General features: G+C 45.2%; 1 protein-coding gene across 2 annotated transcripts in view; it reads left to right on the plus strand.

Annotated features, from left to right (window-relative positions):
* The window catches only part of SVEP1 (sushi, von Willebrand factor type A, EGF and pentraxin domain containing 1), a 1,471,106-nt gene that overhangs the window by 801,819 nt on the left and 643,115 nt on the right, over positions 1-26,172 (plus strand). For both annotated transcript variants that reach the window (XM_069630907.1, XM_069630908.1), the window contains exons 14-15: positions 1,932-2,040; positions 3,214-3,405. In XM_069630907.1, coding sequence (XP_069487008.1) covers positions 1,932-2,040; positions 3,214-3,405 — 301 coding nt within the window. The remainder of the gene's footprint in view (positions 1-1,931; positions 2,041-3,213; positions 3,406-26,172) is intronic.

The raw sequence follows: 26,172 nt of genomic DNA on the forward strand, positions 1-26,172 counted from the left end.
CCGCAGAGAACAATAACTCTGGGACAATTTACCACCTTCCTTCCCTTGGGTTAAGAAATCATTTATGATTCAGAAAAGCTCTAAAGACTCCCCTGTCCTACAGATGCTATAAGCCTCTTTCTTCCTGTTGGATTGCCCTTTTTATCTGATAAACTCCCTAGTTCTCTCTTTCCTAGCATAGGGAAGCCACACTTTGGAATCTGTATGCACGATATACAGCACATCTGTTCAGCACTTCACTGCAATCGTGAACCTCTAAATACATAGGCTACTTGCCTCCTTGCAGTACCCCACTGCAACCGTGAACCCTAAAACAGCACCTGACCAGACCACGTAGGCCGTGTCTCAAACCTTGGCCACAAACCTCATGCAGCGCACCACTTTATCCACGAACCCTTGAAACACTGATAAATGTGGCAACAACAACCTCCTTGTGCGAAAACACACGCGCAACCCGACCCGCCATTGTAGCACATCCCGCCCGAACTGACACAAACACACTGCGCACACACACCTCAATCAACCACAGAACATACCACCCCAAACAGCCAATGACACCTTGCTCCACAACATACAAATGCTGGTGTAGTCTCTAACATAATAAAAGAACAAATAAATGTAATCAAGTTCTCCTTCCATTTGTCTTTTCAATTCTTGTTACTATTTACATGTTAATACATCTGGTTTTCTTACATTAGAGGATCAATTATGCTAAACAGTATTCATAGAAAGTTGAGTGTTTAATTTCCATCATATTAATTCAGATTTCTTTCACATTACAGCCAGTGTATCTGACATGACCTTCTGATGCTTTCAGATTAGTTTTGCACTGCTGTCAGATTGCTGTCAGTGGAAGAAAGGCTATTTAAAGATAGCATACCACCAGCTTTACACTGGCTTTTCTGCCGGCAGAAAGCTGGCGAAAAATCTGCCATTGAACCATTGCAATGCATGGAGACAGTCGGAAACCCAGTGTAAAGCTAGTGGACTGCAACCTTTAAATAGCCTTCATGAACGCCGTGGATTTCAGCATCGGCCAGGCTCTAAAAACCTCCATGGGCTTGGTTTACACAGCATTTGTCAATGAGATTGCACCTTTAACACACTTTGGTATATCGACCCCATCTGTGTACTGCTGTTGAAGGCACAAGGTGCAATCACTATTTTCTGGCGTATCACCATCCTTACAGGTAATACAACATACATTACAGCTGGAACAGGAGAAACATAATTTATACATTTTGCGGATGGAAACCAAGTTTAAATGCATTCATATTGAAACACGATAACTGCGTTATAAAGTGTCTGATATCCACTTTTGAGGAGCACCTTTTTATTACACCAGCAATTACTTAATACATGCAGTTTCCATATTACACGTAGGGAATCTGCTTTTTCAGGTGGACATATCTGTTCAAAATCTCCTTAATCTGACAGGAGTTTAAATAAGAAAGAGCACGTGCCACTGGCAATGCTACTGGTGTGCATGGACCCCTGAACAAATGTCAGAGCAAAGTGTCAAACCCAAACACACTTTCAATGCCACTTGTTCTTTCTCAAAGTGGTGGCTAATGCCATCGCTACGAGCCAACATTAAACATTGCCTACAAATACAGAATGGCCACTGCTTATCAAATACCAAGCTCCAAACCTGTGGTGCCAAGGCTGCCTCGAATGGCTAGGAAAGTATTTAACCCACAGACGAGATGAACAAGCTAAGCATCTGTTTGAAAGAAGTGTATCTATGCGCATTTAGTGCAGGGATGGCCTGAACATGGAAAAACAAAGAGGCTGCAGGTTTCTAAGAGAGCAATGCCAAGGTTCGCTTTCACCTTATGTTCATTCCGAGACTAGCTTTGAATCCTCTGCACATATGAACATCCGAAAGCACCTTGCCTTGCATTCATAGATTTTCATCCTTACATTTGCAGGTCCCCACCTTTTGCAATGACGTTGATGACATTGATTGCAAACTTGAAGACCTGTCCGAGAGGCAATGCTTGGAATACAATTATGACTATGAAAATGGCTTTGCAATAGGTAATTTTAAAATTGTACTGCAAAACGTGCATGCACACTAAACAGTTTTGTTTTAAAGCAGGAGAATCATCTAAGCCAGCTGTGCATTTTTAGACCCTAGAAATGTGTAATAGTCATTAACATTTTCACTGCTCACTCGTGTTCTGATCCCAATTCAAGAAATGTGTATTTAAACGAGCCTCGAAGCAAAACCATGACCACCTGAGGAGCAATGTCGGTGCAAGGGTGGTTCTTTCATTACCCACTTGGGGTTGGTTGTCGTTATGTCAATGTAGACTTCATACCCACGCTTGAAAACAGTCTTTTCGCACAGGGCTACGCAAGTATGAATGTGATATCCTACCATTGAATTCCATAATTCTAGTATAACAAAGCCTACCATGAATTGGCTATATGGAGTGCTATAAAGTAACATAGACACACATTGTATTGTATTGCATTGTATTTTGTTATTTATATAGCGCTCTTTCCCACTTGTGTGGCCTCAATGTGCTTTTTTCTTGATTGAACACCATTGGTGACCATAGTCGATGTCCATGGAGAGTTCTAGGGGGTTAGTTTAGGAGATGCGTGTGTGCAAGTTGCCGATCTAGGACTTGGGTGGCTGGCAAGGCTCGACTAAGCAGCCGGAGAGAGGTCAGACACATGGGTGGGTGCTGTTGAGGGTTAGAGATAGATTGCTGTTGTTGAGAGAGTTTATGTGGGTCAGCTATACCAAATTCCTTTCGGGTGGTGGTCGCGGCATGCTAGTGGTAGAGGTGTTGAGGTACATCCGGTGTTTCAGTCTGGACGACTATGTGTGCACTAGGCCGGATGTGCTTAGCCATAGGCAAATTCTACATGTTGAAGTGAGGCTTCGTGTGTGGGACCTATCTACCTAAAAGAATTAACTTTGTTCCATTTTGAAAACAAACTTTTAAATGTTAGCCCCAGATGCACAGACTTGTTAACCCTGAGATCCAGCCCTACTCTTCCAAAATTCTAAAACCCAGCTGAATAGTCGAGAGAGGTTGGGACGGGTCTGCCCTCACATTAAAAGCATTGGCAGCCTTTGGTTGTGCTAAGAATATATGGTTTATATGTACAGATACTTTCATGTTAGTGTTGTGAAACATAAAATGAACGTCAAGCCCAGCGTGCATTATGTCTGTGTTCATTTCACTTCATCACAAGGACCTGCTGGTTGGGGCACGGCGGACCGTGCAGATTACACCTACGCTGACTTCCTCGACGGCACGCAGGAAGAGCAAATACAAAAGCATTTGGCTGGACCTCCCAAAACAGCACATTTACGAGTCAAAAGACACAGGAGGATTTCCAGTGCAAGTGCAGACCAGAAAATTAAACTAATTTTCAACATTACAGGTAAGGAAAGACATATTAAATGAAATGCCACCTTCTTTATATGCCTAGTACAGAAGCAATGTAGTTTTAGGGCACCGCTGTCTTACATTAAATAAAAAATAAACCTTTGCACCAAGATCAAATGCACATATTTGAAAATGAACATTGTGATGTCTCAATACGACTTAGGTCACATACAACGGCGAGTTTGCTTGTACTCGTGAAAATTACACATCTAAATCGGGTTTGAGTACTGCTATCCTTCTTTGAGACTGGACAGGTTCCATGATGAAAGGCAAGCAGGAAAATATGTACACTAGAGGAACCAAGAGGTCCTTTCTCACATATGTGTAAAGGTAGACTGGGTAACCCAGTCTAAACGGAACAGATAGGCTGATAAATCTCACACCCAATAACGGAAAGCGTCAAAGTAAATGGCAAAACCCTGCTTTATTAAAACTCCACATAAAACAGGGACAGCATACAAACAAAATAGTTGTGAGCTTTCGTTGTTCTCCACCATTGACGTCTTATTACAATCTTGGTTGCACAACCTACGGGGTACAGGGATTGGTTAAGCGAATTGTTGAAAAATAGAAAATATGTACGGGTTAGTCCTTCCATTGGTTATACTGTTACCTGATGGGTCCACCTAGGACCACCTCTAAGTTGATAGTAGAGAGTATATGTCATCTTTAAAGTTGACTATTGGTTACTGCAACATGTACTGGGCGGAACATTAAGAGTTTTTATTGGCTGGTATCTTGCTCACCAACCATGTCAATGACAGGTCATCAGCTCATGAAGTAAAAAATGGGAGTCAGGGGTGAGAAGTCGAATACCTGTGTTCTTCCAATTAAATAAGATGCTATCTCCTATCCCTAGGCCAAGAGTCAAAATATTCTTTTGTATGTATTTGTCCATGTTAAGCGCCTTGATTAGGAGAACAGGTGGGGAGTCAAGACAGGTGCTGTGTCGTGTCTGGCCTTAACAGACATTGGGCCTCATTACGAGGTGGGCGGTAATTGATTATCGGCACCGGTAAGTGCACCGGTGCTGGTAATCCCTTACCGTCCTACTACGAGTTCCCTTTGCGGGTCCTCCCTTAACGCCTGGTTTTCCAGGCGTTAAGGACGGGACCCGCAAAATGACTCTGGAGCTAATAATGGTACCACAATTTGTGGTACCGTTATTAGCACCTTCCCCATTCCCATTGAGCCCTATGGGGGCTCAAATGGGAATGGGGAAGGGCCCTGGTGAATGGGGAATTACCGGTCCCGCCAAACCTTTGAATGGACTGGTAATTGCTCCATTCACCAGGGCGGAGTCGGTAGGGTTTTGGAGGCAGCCATGGAGCTAATAGCTCCATGGCTGCCTCCAACCTCGTAATGAGGCCCATTTTTCTTGAGTTATGGGTCACTTGTGAGGAGACCATGTTCTGAATTATTTTGTCCTGTATTACGTGAGATTTTCGCTGCTATGAACATGAGTGTTATTACTTTTCCAACCACTGGGGACTTGGTTGATCCATTATTTACTTTGTTTTAATGTATAAATAGTCAGCACCTGGCATTCAAAAGCTGGTTTCTCTTCAATTCATCTAAGAGAAATATGTCTTGTGCTTTGGGAATCCTTATCTCATGTTCTTTTCTGGACCATTGAAGCCCTCCCTTAATTGTTCCATAACACAACATTGAAGAGGAGCTATGCAGCCAATGCCTGCGTCAAGCACTAATCTGTGCTGCAGTGGATTCAGCAGTTGAGTTTTCATAGGGCTTCGAGACCTCTATTCATTTCAATGCGTGTTGCGACCTCTATTTGAACAAAAATGGCAACCTTTTACTGTTGTGTTTCTACATTAATCGACTCTTTGTATATCGTTTGGGTTGCGTTTCAGCTTATACCTTGCTTATGTTATGTTCTTCGTGTCTTTATGGTGCAAGCAATATTCTTCGTGTCTAAATGCCCATTTGACCTAATGTCTGTGTTTCTTCATGGTGAGTGCGTACTTGCTTCATGTCTATTGCATGTATGTATGTCAGTCTAACAGCAGGTTTGCTTACTCTTGCCATCTTTAGTTACATCATGTCCATCTCTTCCTGTATTGATCCAGGATAAGGCCGGTACAGTCACCTTAGTGGATAGCGTTTCTCTTCTTTATGCTATTGGGGTGGGGGAGGGCAGTTGCCATTAATGACATAATCATCTGTCTCTCGACACATATGAATCTGGCGACACAAAATATGCACAATATTGGGGTATTAATGGGGGAAAAAACAAAGAAAAGATGTGCAGTATCTTTTTGAGAAGATCCGTTATTATCAATATGAAATTGTTGCTGTCCTGTTTAGAAGTGTCCCTATTCTCCCTGGCCAAATAAATCACTAAGCCTGAGGGAGGCTAATGTTCGGGATTCATTATCAAGCAAATAGTCTGGTGCAGGTCTTGGTTTTTTAACCCCGGCAACAATGTTAGTGGCATCAATAGCGTGTCACCCTTTCTATACATGTTTACTACTTTACTATGTGAATTATCGCTTTTTTTTTCCTAAAGTCCTTTTTAGTAAATACTATTTACTACACAGTTTGTGAAACAACCCCTCTCTTTGTCTTGCAGTATTAGATTTTTGGTCTGCAATAAAAAATTTTCCCCCATACAATTAGGTGTTTCGAGGGGTTTGTGTCCTCCGACGTATTCCACATCTATGACAAGTAATGTCCACAGTTGTGCTGCTTTGGAAATTTTTTGGCAGAGGGCGTCCTGCATCGATGGCGTCGATCCGTTGTCCCTCGAGGACCTCTGTCGAGGGTCGACGTTACCAGATGTTATATATAGGACGCACGGTGCCCATAGCCTCAGGTCCATTTTTTCCACAAACGTGTTTGCTTCGGAATCTCGGCGCGCTCGATTCTTCTCTTCAAAAGCGATGGCTTCATCTTCTTCTACTACCCCAAAGTCAGGCTTTAAAAAATGTCAGGACTGCAGTTCGAAGATGTCCATCACGGTCCCGCACGACATCTGTCTCTGGTGCATCAGCGAAAGCCACGCCACTGACGACTGCGAGGATTGCCAGTCCCTGACATCTAAGGCCTTGCGGGAATGTAAGAAGAAATTGAAGGTAGGTAGTCGTCTAAGCCCCATAAATCAAAGTCCGATGGGCTTTCGACCGATGACTCGAGGGGCGTCTATATGTGTCAGCGAAAATCCAGGGGGTCTCGGTTTAGGAGTGGTTCCCGCCATTCCTCTGCCTCGTAGAGGCATTCTAGGAAGTGCCATCACTGGTCGCCTTCCCTGCCCTCGTCGGAGGAGGACTCCGCCAGATGGTTGACTTTTCCCACCAAGTCTTCATCGCTGGCCGAATGGGATGCATTCCGCAAGCAGATGTTAGCGATTTTTGAGTTGCAAGGCCCAGTTCCGTCCACGCCTTCAAAAGAAGCCAGCAAGGAATGGGCTCGTCCACCACTCGCACGCCTTCGGGCTTGGGCGGTCGGCGCGATCATTGGGAGCTGTCGAGGTCCCGCTCGGACAAGGGAGATCGCCATAGCGTGTCAGATCCAGGTCCCGGTCCTCGACGCCATTGAGACCGTCGGAGCCTGTGAAGCCTTCGAAGAAAGCTTCAACCCCATCAGCACTGTGCGTCGAGGGGCTCTCTCGAGGATTTGCCATTGAAGAAGTCATCAACGGGGCTCTGTCCTCGAAGAAGTTGTCGAAGTCGTCGGTGCTTCGGTCGACGTCCACGCCGGTCCCTCAGCACCCTCGATGCCGTTTATGGAGGATTTGCCAGAGGTGCCCCAGGGGGCTGTGGAACCTCTGGGGGAGGCTCTCAGTAAGTCTGTGAGGACTGTTTTTGAGCCCTACTCTGTTCCTCCTCCTAGATTGAAGTTTTTCCAAACTTTGCAGGATATTTCAGAGGCTGAGGAACTGTCTGATGAGGAGATGGCAGTGCCTCCTATGTCCCTGATGACCTTTTGTCTGGGCATAGTCAGATGGAGGAACTCCGTCAGTCATTGCATGATGCTAGTGGCCTTGACACCTCTGCGGAGGTGGAGTTTGGCCGACCTGAGACTGGGGCGCATGCGGATTCCTCCTATCGGCGTCTCATGTCAAGGGTGACAGAATACTTGGGGTGGTCTGCTCCAACTGTTGATTTTGCTCAGGATGATTTGATGGACATCCTGGATCATGGTCCACCCACTGACCCGGTGTTGTCATTTCACATGGCTTTGCAAAGAAGTGTGGCGGTGGCTTGGACTGCTCCGGAGAGTCTACCGGCAGTTAATAAGTAGCTTCCGAAGAAATACCGCCCATCCAGTGGTGACCCCTGCTACTTATCGACGCACCCTACTCTGGAGAGTTTGGTGGTGCAGGCAGCTACAGCCTCCTCGAAGCAGGCTGCGTACATATCCATCCCTCCTGATAAGGACAATAAGTGCTTTGATGGTTGGGCGAGGAAGGTATTTTCGGCTGGGGGTATGGCGTTGAAGGCGGCCAACTCCACTTGTGCCTTAGTGAGATTCACACACACTCTGTGGAACTGTGCGTCTTTGGCGGCTGAGCATATTGGAACGGGATGGTTTTCTAGCTCTCGTGCAAGACCGCAAGGATGCCATGTGTGAATCCGTTCAGTCGGGTCTGGACACGGCAGACTGTGTCAGCCAGTCCATGGCTGCGAGCACCATGATACGCAGGTTTGCGTGGTTGTGGAAGTTGGGGTTTGCTCCTGATGTGCAATCCCGGCTTCTGAACATGCCCTTTGATGGAGTTCATCTGTTTAGCAGCAAGGCTGACGAGAGCCTTGAAAGGTTGCAGACCTCCAGAGGTGCAGCAACGTCTTTGAGCGCTGTAGTTCGTCAACCTCCGCCTTTTCGTCCTAGGGGACAGCAATAAAGGGGAGGTTCCTTTTTGTACTACTCTTACTTTGGTAGATCGAGAGGAGCTGCCAGTCAAAGGGGCCACCGTAGGAGTACCAGGGGTGGAAAGCAAGGTACTCGGGGTGCCAAAGCTGCTCGGGCAGCTGCCTCTTTGCCCTCAGACACTGCCACGTCCACTCAGTCATGATGCCATGTCCCATGGTTCGCCGGTTGGGGGCAGACTTGCGCAGCATCTTGGAGAATGGCGGGCCATTACTTCAGATGAGTGGGTTCTGGAGATCATAGCCCACGGTTACTGTCTTCCCTTCCAGCAAAGGCCTCACGACAGTCCACCGGGGAAGCTCTCTTTGAAGCGTCCGGATCCGCTCCTTGCACAGGAAATCCTATCCCTGTTGGAAAAAGGCGCCATAGAACTGGTGCCTGTATCGGAGAGGAACAAGGGATGGTATTCTCCTTATTTTTTGATCCCGAAAAAAGATGGGGATTGAGACCCATCATGGACTTGCGCTGGTTGAACTAGCTCCTCAGGAAGGACAAGTTCAAGATGTTAACTCTTTCTCATGTCCTCCAGGCCCTTCAACTTCACAAGCTGGGCTTCTCCCTCAATTTAAAGAAGTCCCATTTGACACCTATGCAGCGGCTCCAATACATCGGAGCAGTGCTCGACACATCCCTGGGGCAGTGTTCACCTCCCCAGGTGTGGGCTCATCATATTTTGCAGATGGTGGACACGTTTGAACATGCCCAGAGTCTCCCGGCATTCAAATTCTTAAGGTTGCTCGGCCTCATGGTATCCTACATTTTCCTAGCGCCAGAGGCCAGGCTGTGGATGAGATCCTTGCAGTGGGCACTCAAGATGCAGTGGTTGCAGTTCTCCGGCAGGATTATGGATCCCGTTCAGATCCCGACCTCGGTATCCCAGGATCTTCTATGGTGGGCCGACAAAGGCAATCTGATGAAGGGAGCACCATTTTGGCAACCATGGCCGGAGGTGACGATCGTGACGGACGCATCCCTCTCAGGTTGGGGCGCTCATCCCAATGAGTTGACAGTCAGCGGACGTTGGTCTCTGTCAGAGTCCAGACTCCACATCAATCTGTTAGAGCTGAGGGCCGTCAGGCTAGCCCTGAAGGCTTTTCTGCCATCTGTGCGGGGGAAGAATGTCCTGATTATGATGGACAATACAGTGGCCATGCACTACCTCAACAAAAAAGAGGGGGCAGGGTCACTCCCGTTGTGGAGGGAGGCGATGCAGCTCTGGTTCTGTGCCATCCAGCAGGAAATTTCGATCTCAGCAGTTCATCTGGCCAGAGACAAAAACACAGCGGCGGACGCTCTGAGCAGGCAGAGCATGGTCCCTCATGAGTGGGAGCTGGCTCAGGAAGTTCTTTGGGGGATCTTCACCCTTTGGGGAACCCCACAAGTGGATCTCTTCACCACCAGTGTCAACCGGAAGTGCGAGAGATACTGCTTGCAGGAATTTTCCACAAGAGGAGCTTAGGGGATGCGTTCGTAGTGGAGTGGTCCTTCCCACTGCTGTATGCGTTTCCTCCAGTCCTCGTCATTCCACAAGTGTTGAGGAGGTTACGGAGGTTTGGTTCCCCAACGATCCTCATTGCTCCGGCATGGGCCAGGAGAGCGTGGTACCCAGACCTTCTAGCCATGTCCATCTGCCCTCCATGCCGTTTTGCCTACCGAGACGATCTGCTCTCACGGGACGGGGCGTCGGGTTCTCCATCCAGAGGTCAAGTCTCCCAGCCTTCATGCTTGGTATCTGAAAGGTTGCGTTATAAGGATTGGGACCTCCCCGAAGACGTGATGGACGTGTTGCTTTCGGCCAGAAGGCCTGCAACGAAATCACTGTACCGTTGGCGTTGGAGAAAGTTCTGTGATTGGTGCAGGGTTCAGAATGTGGATCCTTTCCAATGTTACATTCCTTTTGTTTTGTCTTTTTTGCTTTCTTTAGCCCACAAAGGCCTGCAAGTGGGTACCATTAAGAGTTACCTGGTGGTGCTGTCCATATTTAAGCGCTCGTCTGAGGAATGTTCTTATTTTAAGATCCCTTTGATTTCTCCGTTTCTAAAAGGGCTAACTAATGTGTTTCCACTGTCGCTTTTCAAGGTGCCGGGATGGGATTTGAATTTAGTTTTAAAGTTGGTAATGGGAGCTCCGTTTGAGCCCTTACATTCCCTTACATTCCCTTACATTCTTGTCCGTTGAGACTGTTGTCCTTTAAAACTGTGTTTTTAGTTGCGGTTACTTCCGCACGCAGTGTGCGTGAGTTGCAGGCACTTTCCTCCAAGCCACCCTTTACTGTTTTCCATAAGAACAGGACTGTCCTGCAGGTGTGGCCTTCTTTTCTTCCGAAGGTTGTGTCGGAATTTCATTTGAGCCAGAAGGTGGTTCTTCCGGCGTTTTATCCTCCTCCTCATCCTGGTAAGGAAGAGGAGAGGCTCCATAGGTTGGATCCTAGGAGAGCTTTGAGTTTCTATCTCTCACGGATGTCCTGGGTCAGAGTGGACAATCAGCTCTTTGTTGATTATGCTGGAAGGCGCTTGGGTCGGCTGTTTCCAAGCAGACCTTGTCTAGATGGATCATTTTGACGATCTCTGAGTGTTATCATTTGGCGGGAAAGGACCCTCCAGTAGGCTTATTGGCTCACTCTACTAGGGGTGTGGCTGCCTCTACTGCCCTACAGAGGGGTGTTCTTATTCGCAAAATTTGCGAAGCAGCCACATGGGCCTTTGTCCATACTTTTGTGAGACACTATTCCTTGGACTCCATCCATGGGCAGGATTTGGCCTTTGGTAAGGCAGTCCTCTATTCAGCAATTTGATTGGGCAGTCTAAAATTCTAAAATTGTAAATTCTTTTCCCACCCACCTCCATAAATTGGTACTGCTTTGGGAGTCTGTCATAGATGTGGAATATGTCGGAGGACACAATCTCCTCGAAGAACAAGTTACTTACCATATCTGGTAACGTTCTTTCGAAGGGATGTTCCGCCGATGTATTCCACATCGCCCTGCCAGTCTGCCCCTCTACTGAATTTCCTATGCGATTGCAGCTTACGTTTCTGCAAGGCTTTCTGCAGTCATACTGGCAGGAGATTGGTGCCACACGTTCTGGGAAAAAAACTATAACTGAGGCAACAGGCGCTGTGCATCCTATATATAACATCCGGTAACGTGGACCCTTGACAGAGGACCTCGAGGGACAATGGATCAATGCCATCGACCCAGGACGCCCTCAGCCGAAAATTTTCCAAAGCAGCACAGCTGTGGACATTACAAGTCATAGATCTGGAATACGTCAGAGGAACATCCCATCGAAAGAACGTTACCACATATGGTAAGTAACTTGTTCTACAAAAAAACAATTCAGTCCATGGTAATAAAGTCCTATATTGTTCGAACAAAGCACATATTGGTGGCCGTAATTAGAACCTTTGAAAAGGAACTGTAAGTGATTCAAGGGCATGAAACAACTTTATGCCAACGGTTGCCTACATTGTTTGACTATTGACTGGCGCTTTCTCACGTTAACTTCACTTCATGCTTCAGAAGCTCTACGGCTTTAAAGACCTTTCTTTCAAAGCATGCAATATACATTTTAAAAAGTCCAGTGTGTAATACTATTGTACACGTCTTCCTTGCCCAACTAGTGCTTCATAGCGGCTATTTTAACTCCACATGTTGATGAAAATGCACTCTGCAGTTTCAAAACCAGTTTTAGGAAATGAAAGACACACTCCCTCCTAGGAGGTAAAGACTCAGAGACTCTGCAGGTGACGTGCATGGTGGAGGAACTAAAAAAAAAACAAATGAACTCCATGAGCAGCGGCACCGGGGTGCCTGGATTTTGGAACAGTCATGAAAAAGTACAAGCACGTCATTTACTAGTGGAGTATGAAGAAGTACGAAAAACGAGGACTTGTGAACTGAATGTTCACGCAGAAAAAAAATAGATTCCTTAAACAGGCTTCAACTTAATCTTGTCACTTGATTGACAGTGCTGTACATACACATTTGCAAGAATTCTCCATGTAGGCGGGGGGGGCGTTGGAGGGGGGCGACCAGAAGTTACATCATCCCAGGGTCACGTTGAAAAATGTTATATTTTGCACAATAAAGAAGAGAGCATCTTCGTTTTGCGCCTGTCCTGACTGCCTTCCTTTTATCAAATATATTGGTCCCGGAATCGGTCTGTCTCTTTCTCCTTGTTGTCAACAATTCCTCTAACAGCGCCTCGATGCCCGTGGGCTGTGTGAGCGCTTTAAAAATGCAAATAAATAAAATAAAAAATAAATAAAATTGTTCTTCATTTATGTAGACTCTTTCCTGATGCTTTTAACATGGCCATCCTTTACTCTTTCCACTTCTGAATACTTAATTCCCTCACTCTCTGCAGTCTCCACCACACCCCTATCACTTTTGGTAGAGATCATCCACTCAAGGCGCTTCCATCCAGTGTTTAATGCTAGCAGAAGGCACAATGTGCTTCCTACCCCACATCAGAGGCGTAGCCAGGGTTGTCTAACAAGTTGGATCTGAAGCTAATGCAGTTGGGCCCACATCAATGATATTAACATCTGTGAATGTCCACCCAGCACTGCTAGGTGGACATTTACAGATGTTGGGTGGGCCTTGTCTGCTCAGGCCTTACCCTGTCTACGCCTCTGCTCCAAGTGGCTGATGTTTCTTAACACGCACCTTCTAAATGACTGAGATGTTGTGAACTTTTTGTGCTTCTTCTCTGAAGCCCTTTTTTCCAGACATTTCTCAATAATTAAAAACATTATTATCCCTCACTAGAGGAAGATGGCCACATATGGAAGTAATTGTTCCTGGTAATCGGGCATAATATAAAGTATACAAATACATTGGGCCTCATTACACGTTAGGCGGTAAGGGTTTACCGGTATCGGTAAGGGCACCTGTACCGTTAAACCCTTACCGCCTTACTACGAGTTCCCTTTGCGGGACCCGACTTTAACGGCTGCTTTTACCAGCCGTTAAAGTAGGGTGCCGCAAAGGGACCTTGGAGCTAATTACGGTACCACAATTTGCAGTACCGTAATTAGCGCCTTCCCCATTCCCATTATGCCCTATGGGGGCAAAAATGGGAATGGGGAAGGGCCTTGGTGAATGGGGAAATGCCGCCCCCGCCCACCTTGGAGTAGGGCGGTAATTCCGCCATCCACCAAGGCGGACACGGTAAAATACCGGCGGCAACCATGGCGCTAATAGCGCCATGGTTACCGCCTACCGTGTAATGAGGCCCATTGCCTTTAGTGGCCATGGAGCAGTCTACTTTTTCGATGCTCCAACATGCATCAGTATTCAGGAGCTTCTGTACGACGGTATAGAGCAGGGGTCTGCAACCTTTGGATCTCCCGATGTTTCAGACTACAATTCCAATGATATCTGGCCATTTATATGCTAGTTAGAAATGATGGGAGTGGTAGTCCAAAACACCTGGAGAGTCAAAGGTTGCAGACCCCTGGTATAGAGGAATGTAGATACCTAGTTTAGGAGTTGTGGGTTGGATATGCGTTAGTAGTGTTGGGAAGGGGGGACAGGATGATCGTCCCAGGCCCCCAGCACTTTTGGCTTTTTGGCAGAGCCCTGGAAGTGTGCACTAGGGACTCAGAGAGGGGACATGGGGTAGGGGGGAGGTGGCAAGGGCCAAAGTGCGGGGAGGATGGGGATGTTTTTGTTATAGTGAACATGGGGAACCAAACGCCATCTTGGATAGTAGCAACCATATTGGAATTGAGGCATAACTTTGCACTGCAGCCGGGGACACAGGCCTGAGCTACATATATAGAAATACGTGCATGCATGCAGGAATAGGGTGTAGCTTGGGCACTGGTAAGAAAGTCCAGAGCTGCAGATATTCATGGACTCTTCATTGTTTCATGTTGCCAACATTCCGTATCCCAGAAGGAATGCCCCCTGCAAGGACACAAGGGGGCTGAGAGCTCTCTGTGAAAAGTGATCCCACAAGAAGTAGGGCATGAGCCTCTGACCTTCCCTAACATAGCTGTAAGTAATAGCAGCCAGATGCTCTGATCCCAAGACCCCTAAATTTCCAAGGTACCAGTCTGTCCCAGACCAATGACCATATAAACGGTTGGACCCCCAATCGATCAAGAAAGATCAGGAAGCAGTGACCAGTTGCCTTCACCATATGTCACATAATTTGTTTTGTGAGGTGCTGGGAAGGGCAAAACAGCATAACTAAAAGGAGGGTGGGGAGCTTTGAATGGGCGCTCGCGTGTCTGGAATCGAGTTAGTGTGTTCGATGCAATGGCCTCGAAGTGTCCTCTTAGCCCTTGTCTGCAGTACCAGGTGCCCATCAGGTTAGAGATAAAACCTGCATTGTTTTTCTTCGCCTGATAACCAATTCACGTGTAGCCTCATGTCTGATGACGCACAAGGAGGAGCCCACATTGGAAGAAAATTAACAGAAGGGGCTGCGACAAATGGTCTGGCATCCCCTATGGAGCAGGTAGTCTATGCATAGTGTCACACGAACCATCCGTTTGAATTTGTGCATTATGTAATGTATGTCACTGATGACACTGTGTGCCTTCATAAAGTGTTGCTCATAATGATTTTGCCAGAAAGTTCCATGGCAGCAAAGAACTTTGCTGGCACATTTCTATTTTTCTGGAAGTAAAACTTTGTTCTCCTTACAAGAGGTGTGCTGGAGCTTTTTGCCTAGTGGGTTGTATTTTTTCTGGTGTGAGCGTTGAGGGGTTTCTGTACAGTAGCTAATGATGGGATTCTATTCCAACCTTTTGCAGTTCTGAAACTTTCTCTAGACCCCCCATCACCACCTTAAATTCAGTTAGGTGACCAGAGGTGATTACATTTGCAGAGTGCTCTAATCTTTAAAGCTCAAAACATACATGTCTTGGACATATCCCAGAAGTGTATGATATCCTATATGCAGGCACTGTACAGTGTCACCTGGTGTCCCCCGAAATGAAAATGGCCACAATGTTCATAGTCTTAGAATCAATGAAAAAATTGAGCATGCAATATCACCTAGGAGAAAGGGCAGCAATCACTGCTCAGATTGGTGTGTGGCCTGTAGGTTTCATATTGCAGCAGGGCTGACACAATATGTCATTGTTGACCTATCTAGAAAATTAACACCATTTAGTAATATATTTAATTTTTAGTGTTAGGAAACCCACTTTAGTAATCAATTGGTTTGGTGGACATTCTGGCTCTAAAAGGAGGAGGTTTGTTTCTATTTCCACAACCTTCAGTGCCTGCAGAATGTGCACAAGCGGGAAATTTGTTCACATTTGGTTCTCTAGCACCAGGAGCCTAAACACCTTACAATTTGTTTACGGACAGCCAGATATGCTACTTTCTCTGTTTAACCTCCCGGATAATCAATGCACATATTTTCAATTTTACCAACTCTTTAAAATTGTCCAATGAAACCTAGACTAGTCTTAGAGCCCCTCCACCCCCATTGAAGATCAAATGCCTTTCAATGTGTTAGCATTGTGAACAATCATTACCTTTTGTCTTTAGGAATGTATGAAGTTGTGCTGGTCACTGTTGTTCTTGCTTAGATAACATGGAATGTAGCAAACTGGTTTTGTCCCAACCCGTACTATCTAAAAACATTTGCACTAGGACAAACATGAACCAGACACTTTTTGTATTATGTTTGCTGTGTCACATGTATTACACCATGGTAAAATGTAGATAATCTGGACGCTTGTAGTAAGCTATAGAATAGCGCATGTTGTTGTAGTAGTGATTGATACAACTGCACATTGCTTTCACTTACATAGAGGAGTCATTCAGAGAGTACTTTGTCACATTTGATTTCACCTCCTCCTTTCAATATCTTCCTTGAGAGTAGGAGTTGTGATCTCCTTGACAAGACACTAATTTCAGTGTCTATCTTGGAGTTCACACTGTAATTTCTATTTGTGGACTTCTGACTGCTTGTGTTAACCTACTCTTCTCTACTATTGAATTCCCCACCCAACTTCTTTGTCAACTTTTAATATGGAGACTTTTTTTCTTACTCTGTGGAACAAAGGTCTCTTTTCTGTGCTTAGATTTCTACTGATGGCATGGTTTCTTGTGAATCCAAACTAGTGTGCATATTCACTTGTCTCATTCAGGATGAAAGGCCTTCTATGCAGATTTGTAGAGGGATTTGGGGTCAAAAGGTGCATTTCAGCATTGTTTATATGTAAATGCTCTTTTTCCCACTACACCTCATATATTATTGTTGTTACACTTATTGTTAGTGGTAATTTATACAGCACTTAATGCTAGACCCCCCCCAGCTTTTAAGTATCAGACCTTGGATGAAATCCATATTGCACATCATTGTCTTGTCCCCAAGGCAAACATGTCCCCCCTCAGCTATCCCTGCAGCCTACAGTTGTGGGAGAGCGTTCTGGAGGTGGCTGCCTATGTCTTACTTCACTCTGGAATCAGTTTCTATTGCCCATTTCTGCATTAATCCCTGTCTAGATGCATTTAGTTTTTCACTGTGGTGATTCATACTTGTGCCTGAACCAAATCATTTGTAAGGTATTCCATTTATGTGGTATTGCCTTTTAATTTTACACTTAAGGTTTGGGATTTTCACCTATTGTATATGTTGTTTGTCCTTCTGTGTCTGACAACTCCAGGCATTCATTTCTTGGCAGTTTTGTTTGATAGTCTCCTCAGATTGGCTTATTGTATCTGAGGCTGTTCTCTGACATTGATTGCACTCAGTTGTTGTGTTATCTAATGTTTGTTGTAATTCTTTTCTGCTTTCTTTTTTGTGATAGTCCTATCCAAGTCTCTATACAGCTCAATGTTTTTTTGGGCCAACTATCCTTTCTCTAGAAAGGTACCCTACGTTGGGCCTCATTCTGAGTATGGTGGTTAATATGATGCTAATTCTGGGGGTGTCATTTCTGTTCACACCTTGGGATCTGGTGTATTAGCACCAAATTACGAGGCCATGGGTGTATGTCCCAACCTTCGTTGGTAACAGAAATGTCTTCTCATTGAATTAGCACCAAAACAATACTGAATTGTAATTCCCCCACTTCCCAGCAGAAATAGCATTGCAGCCACATAAGTGTAGGATTTACTGATTGGTAATTCCGCATGTGGAATTATCGCTGAGTGGGAATAGCCTCATTTCAGAAACGGGAAGTGCAACAGCAGCCATTTTTGTAAACACAATCCATTAAATAAAATCACCCATTTTGGTTTGACATCCGAGCCCACAATTTGTGTCAAAGAGGCCAGGGCAAAAAGGCATAGCGAAAGTACCAAAAAAGCAGTTGAGGAAACCAAAATTAAGAGAGGAAGAGCTCCAGGTCCTTGCTGATGAGGTAGTCAGCCATGCAGGGGAACTGTGTGGAGCAAATCAGAGGAAAATAACTGTCCAATGAGGGCTATCGCAAGAGGTGGAATGACTTGAAGTCCAGTGTGCAGAGTTTAATATCCACCCACCAATGGGAGGCTGCCTCAGGAGGTGGCATACGTGAGCGGCTCACATTCAGGCACTGGGAGGACAAGGCAATTAGTATTCTTCACATGGTTGGCTGTTAGGATGGATTCATAAAATGTGGTCGTGTGGACAGAATTTTGTTGGCCATCCTAGTTGTAGTGAACAGGGGAACTCTGAAAGGTTAGCCAAAACCATTCGAGGTAGCAATTGAGAGCAGTCAAGGCTATTCATAAGAGTGTGAGTGGGGTCAGTGGTCCACAACGAGTCCACACAGTGAAGCACACAAACATTCAATGTATACAGGAATGTATAAACATACAGTATTTATACTAGACCTCTAACACACACTAAACATGAACCAAACAGGTGATACCATCACACAACATTCAATAAGAAACATATATACAGTCACCACAGATTCCTAAATGCATTCAATGACCTAAATCAACACAATAGCTAAGTAAAGTGATACAGTAAAATGGAACCAAGTCACAAGAGATATTCCGTTGCTTCAAAAGACCAATCCCTAAGAAGAGTGGGGTCTTGTTCACAAAACTCATACTGCTTCTCCCTAGAACTTATCAGTAGCAGGTAAGTTACTTGTGTTGGTGTTTATTCCAATGAGAGATGCAACAAAGTTACTTGCTAAGTAAAAAATGTTCTTTTCTCTCAGGTTTTACTACTCCTGTGCTACGACCCAAAAGCAGTGGGATGGTAGGACACAAAGAGACTTGTTCTTAATGTTGTCCTATGGACAACAGGGGGAGACAAATGTTTTGGGTTTACTCATGCCCTGAATTCGATTTTCCTAAAGGACTGGGTGGATCAACTGGAGGTCACTGGAGGTTGTTTTTTGCGCCATTTGGTCCATTGAGAGGGGGCATTGCGCTGCGCAGCGGGTGCAAGGATTCACCTTGTCGGGTCCAGGAACAGAGTGCAACACTTGGCAATGGAAGAGTGTAGAAAGCACCAACCAACACTTCACAGGATGGGGAAAGGTGAGTTCCAGCGGTGGCCACCGCACATATACGACGGGCAGGGATCCTTCCAGTAATAGTTCTTGCAGTCCTTCCAGAGCAGAATACCTTGAAGCTGGAAGTCTGAAATTCAGGAAGGCGACTTACACCACAAGCTGGCAACCAACAACGTTCTGGCTGCAAACCCGGAATGCTGACAGTTCTCGGAAGGTAGCCCACTGGAGAGCTGATCAGCCCTACAGGTGGTCCTGGGACACTTCCAAAGGCTCAAGACTTCTGGATCCTCGAGAACATGTTGAGACTGGGGACACAGCGAGACTGGTTGGTCCCACCAGTCCATAGGCCTTTGCAGATCAGGTTTGAACTGGATAACCATTCCAGCCCTTTAAGGCGAGTAGCAATACCCTGGAGATGGATGGGGATGCAGATTTTATTCATACATCAATAATCAAAGCGACTCAGGTAATTTGGCAAAAGGAATACTGTTCTTTTTTCAATTATCTAAAACAGGGAGTACAACGAACATCAACACACTCGCTCAATCCTCTTACTCATTGCATCTTTAAAAAAGTTGGGTTCTTATACCCAAAAAGAGTCATCAATGAGGTTAACCCGCGCACTACCAACGTCATAGTATGTGGCAAACTACAAAAAAATGCACAGTAATGATAGGCTCTCAGTGAATATCTAAGGATACTTTCTATACTAGCATTAGTCAGTGAATGAAAGTGGTAGGGTACATTACATCAGGTGGGGCAACTAAGCCCTCCCCTCAAAATGGCTACTATGAACGTCACTAAATGTACAACCTCCCATTGGCTACAAAACTATAGGATCCTTAATTATGTGGTCCTCTACATTTTGGTTGGCTTCTAACCTCCGTCAGTACTTTTCCACCTACGTCTAGCAGCAGGCAGGCTGAACATCCAGGTGCTGGCAAGCTCCTCTTAGTACCAGCTTCCCACCAATTAGCATACTAATCCATCATCACCTCAATGGTCTAGTGTCAATTAGTACTTTGAAATTCGGCCTTGAGAGTGTTCTTGGCTCTAACAAATTTAGAGAGTGAAAGTGTGGTCTGCCCTTGTGCGTAGGTGTGACCATCTCGTTCATCCAACTTCATCCTTCCACGTGACTAGAGACCATGGAATCGGGTTTTATGGTGTATTTAAAATACTTATACTAATTCTGATTCTCTGGCATCTTTTGTTTTTGTCCATGCCTTCAGAACAGGAGTTCTGTTCTTTCACACAATTTGTATCCAATGTCAGTTTGCTCCAGTTTGATAAGACCTTGGCTTCTTGGTTCATCCAAGTCTGCCTTCTGAGATTCATTTTGTTAATTCAACTGCTTTTTAACTGTGACACACTAGAATGAGGCCTTTTTGTTACTGTTGAGCACTGCTATAATGTGTAGTGGAAACATCCATCCTTCACTTAATCATTTGCATATATGTATATATTGCCGCTTGCCGCAATCTATTTTTTATAAAGCATTAGGCTAGCTTCATGACTACTTTGCTGCTTGCGTTTCTTGCATCTGTACACGTGTAAACTAAATTGATATCTTCATCGGTTCTGTGCCATAAGCTTCTTCACCTTGATCCCAAGATGTCACTAATCCTCGATACTTTCTTGATGCCTTATAGAATATCGGCATTCTCTTGTCTCTGCATCTCTTCTATACATGTCAGCTTAACTCTGTGTGATGTCACCATTCATCTTTGCCACTTATCACCTCTGATTCTTCAGGAATCTCATTTAAACGACTGTCATACTTCTTTGTGTGCAAGTATGGCTTTCTCTCTCTCCCTCTCCCCTGCTAAACCTGCTTAACTCCCCACTGAAATTCTGCACTAAACCTGCATCTTGGCCACTCTCAGCGACCTCGGTCCAGGGCCCAGCCACTCTCCACTTGCACTGCCTCCCTGGCTCCCCCTGCACTGTGGGACTGTCACTGTATCCCTACAGCCCCCTTCCTAGCACTTGCTCTGCACTTACCTCGCACTTGCCACCAGCTGGCCCTTTTATTTATTATTTATTATTTTACTACGCTACTTACCGTGTACTGCACTTTCCCCCCCACCTCCTCCCCCTGCACTTTCTCCTTTTCCCCCTACCTCTGCACTTGCGCGATCTGAATGACACCTGGCCTAGTAGGATCGTTTGTCTGTCTTCCCCTTGTTTCCCTCCCTCCCTGCCTCGTCGCGCCTTGAAACACTTGTGTATAGGCGCGTTACAAATACCATATCATATCATATCATATCAATGGAAATGCTGATTTCAGGATTCTCTTGGGTATTGGTAGTCTTACTGGTACTTCACAGAGTCCATACTCTGCCCTTTGTCGATTCAACTACTCTGTGTATGTTTTATATTTCGGTATAAAGTCTACAGGCAGCATAGGCGATATAGGTGAAGTCGTTGAGGTGGGGGTACTTGGCTCCTCCTCTACAGGTTGTCCAGCAGGGCTTCATCAGGTCAGGCACAGGAAGGGATGCTGGGCCTCTCCAGGAGTCTTATTTGTATCTTAGTTCAGCGGTTCTTCTACGAGGGATTCTTGGATCCAATGCTAATCTGAAGAAATGGCTGCAGGAGTCCTCTTTTTATACAAAATCCAGCCTGGAAGAAAGTCCAAGCCCACCAATGGTAAGGATCTGCACCATTCAAACAACCAGTCATTGTTCCATCAGGGACAATGATTGGTTTCACTCATACCCCACACCTAGACTCACTGGCACCACACACACACACACACAAAGGCATCACTAGCCCACGTAAAACTGCGGCACGTGCATGACCGTACATGGGATTTCCTAACTTGACATGGTAGGAAGAAGGCCAAACAACAATATGGCCAACAAACAAGCGAAACATGGCCATTTTAGGGCACTAGACATGTTTAGTAGCCATATGCGGTACACACAAATGTGCACACTAGCAATAACACAAAAATGGAAAAAATATAATAGCACCCACCGTCTAGTCTTTAGGCACATATATAAAAGTAACCAAATATCCCAAGTGTAAAAAGCTAGGGTGACACAAATGTATCCTTATTCAAAGGCATGTTAAAATTCTGTATGAATTGTTAAGAATTTACAAAAGTGTAAAAGACAAAAGGGAAACATAGTTTCCCAGTACGGTTAGTCTGAAGGACTGATCAGTTCCTCCATAACAAAATGAGCAAAAGGGAAGGGGAGTGAAGCTGAAGGATTCACGTCGCTGTAAAAAGTCAGTACAGGTTCAAAAAAAGCCAAACATTTGGGGTCCAACTATGGAGAGAATGTTGCTAAAAGAGAAATTGTTCCGAACACTGGCCTTTTAGGGTTTTGGAGAAGCAGAGGTTAGAGCAGGAGGTCAACATAAGACTGGTGAATACAGCATGGTTGAAATGTCCTCTTTGTGATATGAATGCATAACCAGCTTCCCTACCCAAATGCCGTGGAGTGAAATGGCCACAATGCCAAAGTTGAGAATACAGTCAAATGGCCATCGGAGTAGTCCATTCTCAGATGCATGTATGTGGGGCCAGGAGGGACATCCAAAGTCAAAATGCCTGTGGTAACAAAAATCTTCAATAGCATTAATACATTTTTTCCTTCATGCAACCAGGATATGCACTTATCAAGTCAGTCGAATGGCCAACCAACATCTCTGTGCCCATTTACACCACCAGTTCATGAAATGCATGGTGAGAGCACCACATTAAATATCTAACATCATCCACATAAGTGACACATGAGCTCTGAATCGGACAATGGGGGTCAGCGCAAATATCAGGCCAAGTAATCATGTCGCTGTGCTCTAATCCAATCCTGCCATTGCTGTGCATAGCCCATGGAAACAAACTCTGTACAGGGTGGTACAATAGCATGCTGATTCCCAGTGCTAACTGTAAGGTGCACATACCAATGTTTAAAGATTGTTCCCCTCACATCAGTTACCTCTTTCAAATCGGCCTTTGGTCAGCATCCTCCAAAGTGCATGACAGTCATGCTCAGCTATATACTAGTAACCATGATGAATGACTGCATGTCATGCAACTTCAAACACATTCACAGCCTACCTGAGGAGAGGAAACCAGGGCTAGAATGACTGGGTTAACACAACCTGCCACCACTGAAATGCCAAAACAAACAGCATCTTAGCCACCACCTCTGGCACCGAGAGTCATGGTGCCCACCACAAAACCCTGTCACCACAACTGACAATTCTCCTGATGCAGCCTCTCCACCTACCATCACTGAAACCATCACACTGCAGGCCCCAGTAGAGACCACTCAGCCATCGGACACTCCACCAGCAACCTATTGGAATACACTAAAAACCACCACCCATTCTAAAGATGTGACCAGTTTACAGAGCTGTTTTGCCCCTTACTCACCTGCTCCACCTAGCTAGCAGAAACAGCATCAGAACACTAACAGAGGTACTGATGATGATACTGTTGTATCTGTGGATGCTGATGGTCCGGGTGACAAGTACTTGCACAACACCTGCAGCACCATTAGCACCCCTGACAGTGTTCTGGAGAACACCCTTGAAGGTATCTGGAGCAGAATTAATATAGGTGAGCAGCCTCAGGAGCACATTGAAAGAGTACAGCATTGCATCACCTGGGTAATCTGCAGTCCAGTTGGGATGCTCACACAATACATGGTTATTGTCAGTTCTTTTATTCAGCCCTATCACAGCCTCATATCATGCCCTTTGGAATCCTTCCTCCGAGCTACCAATGAGAAAGGAACCATGCCAGTATACAGGAAATATATTTGTAATTATTTGAATTATAGGTACTAGAAATCACACTAAACTACAAACGCCACCTTCTTTGTGGCTCACAATTAACTTCTTGCTACATAAATAAATCACGCCAATGCATTGAAAAAAACACACATTACAATACTTTACTTACTAAAGAGTTCATAATCAGCACTGGTCAATGACTGAATCCCATTTACATAATCAATGCTGTGCAATTTTGATTTTCTTGCGCGCTTAAAAGGCTAGCAGTAACATTTTACAAATTTGTGCAAATGCATATGGAAATTATCATTTCACCCACCCTTTCGCTTTAAAATAAAATAAACACAGTGGCCCTCATTACACGGACGGCAGTGGACCAAGGTGCTATTAGGCTATTAGCACCTTGGTCCATGCCGGTAAAATACCGGCACCGCCTTGGTGGAAAGGGGAATTACCGCCCTATTCCGAGGTTGGTGGGGCAGTAATTCCCCCTTCCCCCATTGCCCTTCCCCATTCCCATTTTTGCCCCATAGGGCATAATGGGAATGGGGAAGGAGCTAATTACGGCACCGCAAATTGGGGTACCATAATTAGCTCCCTGGTCCCTTTGCGGGTTGGTTTTTAACGCCTGCAAAAAGCAGGCGTTAAAGTCTCCAACCCGCAAAGGGACCTCGTAGTAAGGCGGTAAGGGTTAACGGTCACCGGTACCATTAACGGTGACCGTTAACCCTTACCGCCGTCCGTGTAATGAGGCCCAGTGTGATTTAGCAGTTTATTTTTCAGACCCTCTACTTTGGTCTGTGTTGGGGAAGTCAGACAGAAACATTGGAATGATTTGGGAATTTGGGATTTCAGATTCACCTTCACTTAAAGGTCTGTGTTGGGGAAGCTGGACAGCAACAATTGAGATGATTTGAGAAATTTGGATTTCAGACCAACCTCCACTTACAGGCCTCTGTTGGGGAAGCTGAATGGTAAAAATTAGGATGATTTGAGAATTTTAAATTTCAGACCACCTTCCAATTAAAGGCCTGTTTTAGGGAAGCTGGATGGTAAAATGGGGAGGATTTTTTTCGTTTTTGGTTTAGGAACAAAGGCACCCCTCTTCCTAAAAGAAGTCGGGGTTAACAGGAAAAATAGGATTACCCAATTACATTATAGTCTATAGTTTTCAGCGCACAACAAGAATGAGCTTTGTTAATTTCATATTTTCACAAAAATCACCCTGTGGTGGTCCACCAAGGGGAATTAATTAAAGTCATATTTTTGTTAAATAGGCTGAGGATCTGCACAGTTTTGTCCCCCGCCCACTATAAACCGAAAGTATTTAAGGCAAGCAGACTCCCCCACCTTTTAGTTTCCCAGCGCTCAGTTCTACTTACATCGAAGGCCTCTGCTTAAAGTTCATGAACGCTAGCTGCATTTCAGGTCCCCCCTGGAGGATAGGGCAGGGGTTTGGTCACTCCACCTTCAAGGATGCTCCCTAGCTCTTCACCATAGAACCCAGTCAGAATTTAGGCCTCTCCAGCAAGAGACAGAATCATAAGACAGCTCAACCCATAGGCAATCTTTGGCAAAAATCTAGTTATGTTTCAGAAACACTGTGATTTACTAGTTACTGCTATAATATATATGTTGTCTGATTCAGCTAATCATGGCGAATTTAATAAAATGACAGCTGGGTCTGCACCATTTTGCAATGCCATTTGCACCATTTTTAGGGTATTAGTGGTGAGGTTGGAATGACTTGCACTCATTCCAACCTAAATGCTCCACCATCCTCATCCCAATACACTAGCCAAGCGTAAAACCCCAAACCCCTTCCCACCTCACCCAACCCTCATACCCACCATGATTGACTCTAGAACAGAAGTCTTACTGGCATGACAGTTTTCCCATGGAAGATTGATCCTCTTATGAGTATGTGGCTAAGTGGTGGGACTGAAGAAGTGGGCTCCCTGGTTGTCAGCCTTCTGTGCGGTGGCAGAAGTAGAGCTTTGTGAATACATCTCTTGGACATGTACCATGTGGGAAAGTAAAGTCTCATGAATTGAGGAGAGCACAGTCATCTTTGAGTGGGTGTGAAATATATACTATGTGACTATATACACACATGTTAACTTGGTGTAATCCAATGTCCTTAGAAAATGTTCTCTATCAGTTCTCGATGCATGAGACATTGTCCCTGCCATCCATATGGGCACTACGTAGCAGCATGCAGTCAAGAGCATGTATGCTGTCATTCTCCGCAGGGGTGCCATGTCGACTCAACAAACGGAGATGCAGGAAAATAGCTTCTGATACACATGTTGTGCAGCATTGCACACACTACAAATATGTGTGTCTGACCTGTACATTAGTGCACTTGAAGTCCCAGACTGAGGCACCCACACCTTCCCTTCAGCAGACCGAAGAGATGCTCAATACAATGCCTGATCTGTGTCTTATTATATAGAACTTCCTGTGCTGTGTGAGGGCTCCAACAGGTGTCATCAGCAGCAAACTGATGATATTTGGAGTCACCTGCATAAACCACAGGGATGACGGTTGTATGTGGCACAATGGGCTGGAGTAGTTATAGCATGATATTCAATTTTTGAGTCAGTGTACAAATAATAACGTTGCAAAATGCACCAGTGGGGTATGTGTCCCCCAGTTATGCTTGTCTCAAGAAATAAGGTTCAATATTTTGTAT

This window comes from Ambystoma mexicanum, chromosome 6q, assembly GCF_040938575.1.
Source record: "Ambystoma mexicanum isolate Mex_15411 chromosome 6q, UKY_AmexF1_1, whole genome shotgun sequence".
Classification (NCBI taxonomy): domain Eukaryota; kingdom Metazoa; phylum Chordata; class Amphibia; order Caudata; family Ambystomatidae; genus Ambystoma; species Ambystoma mexicanum.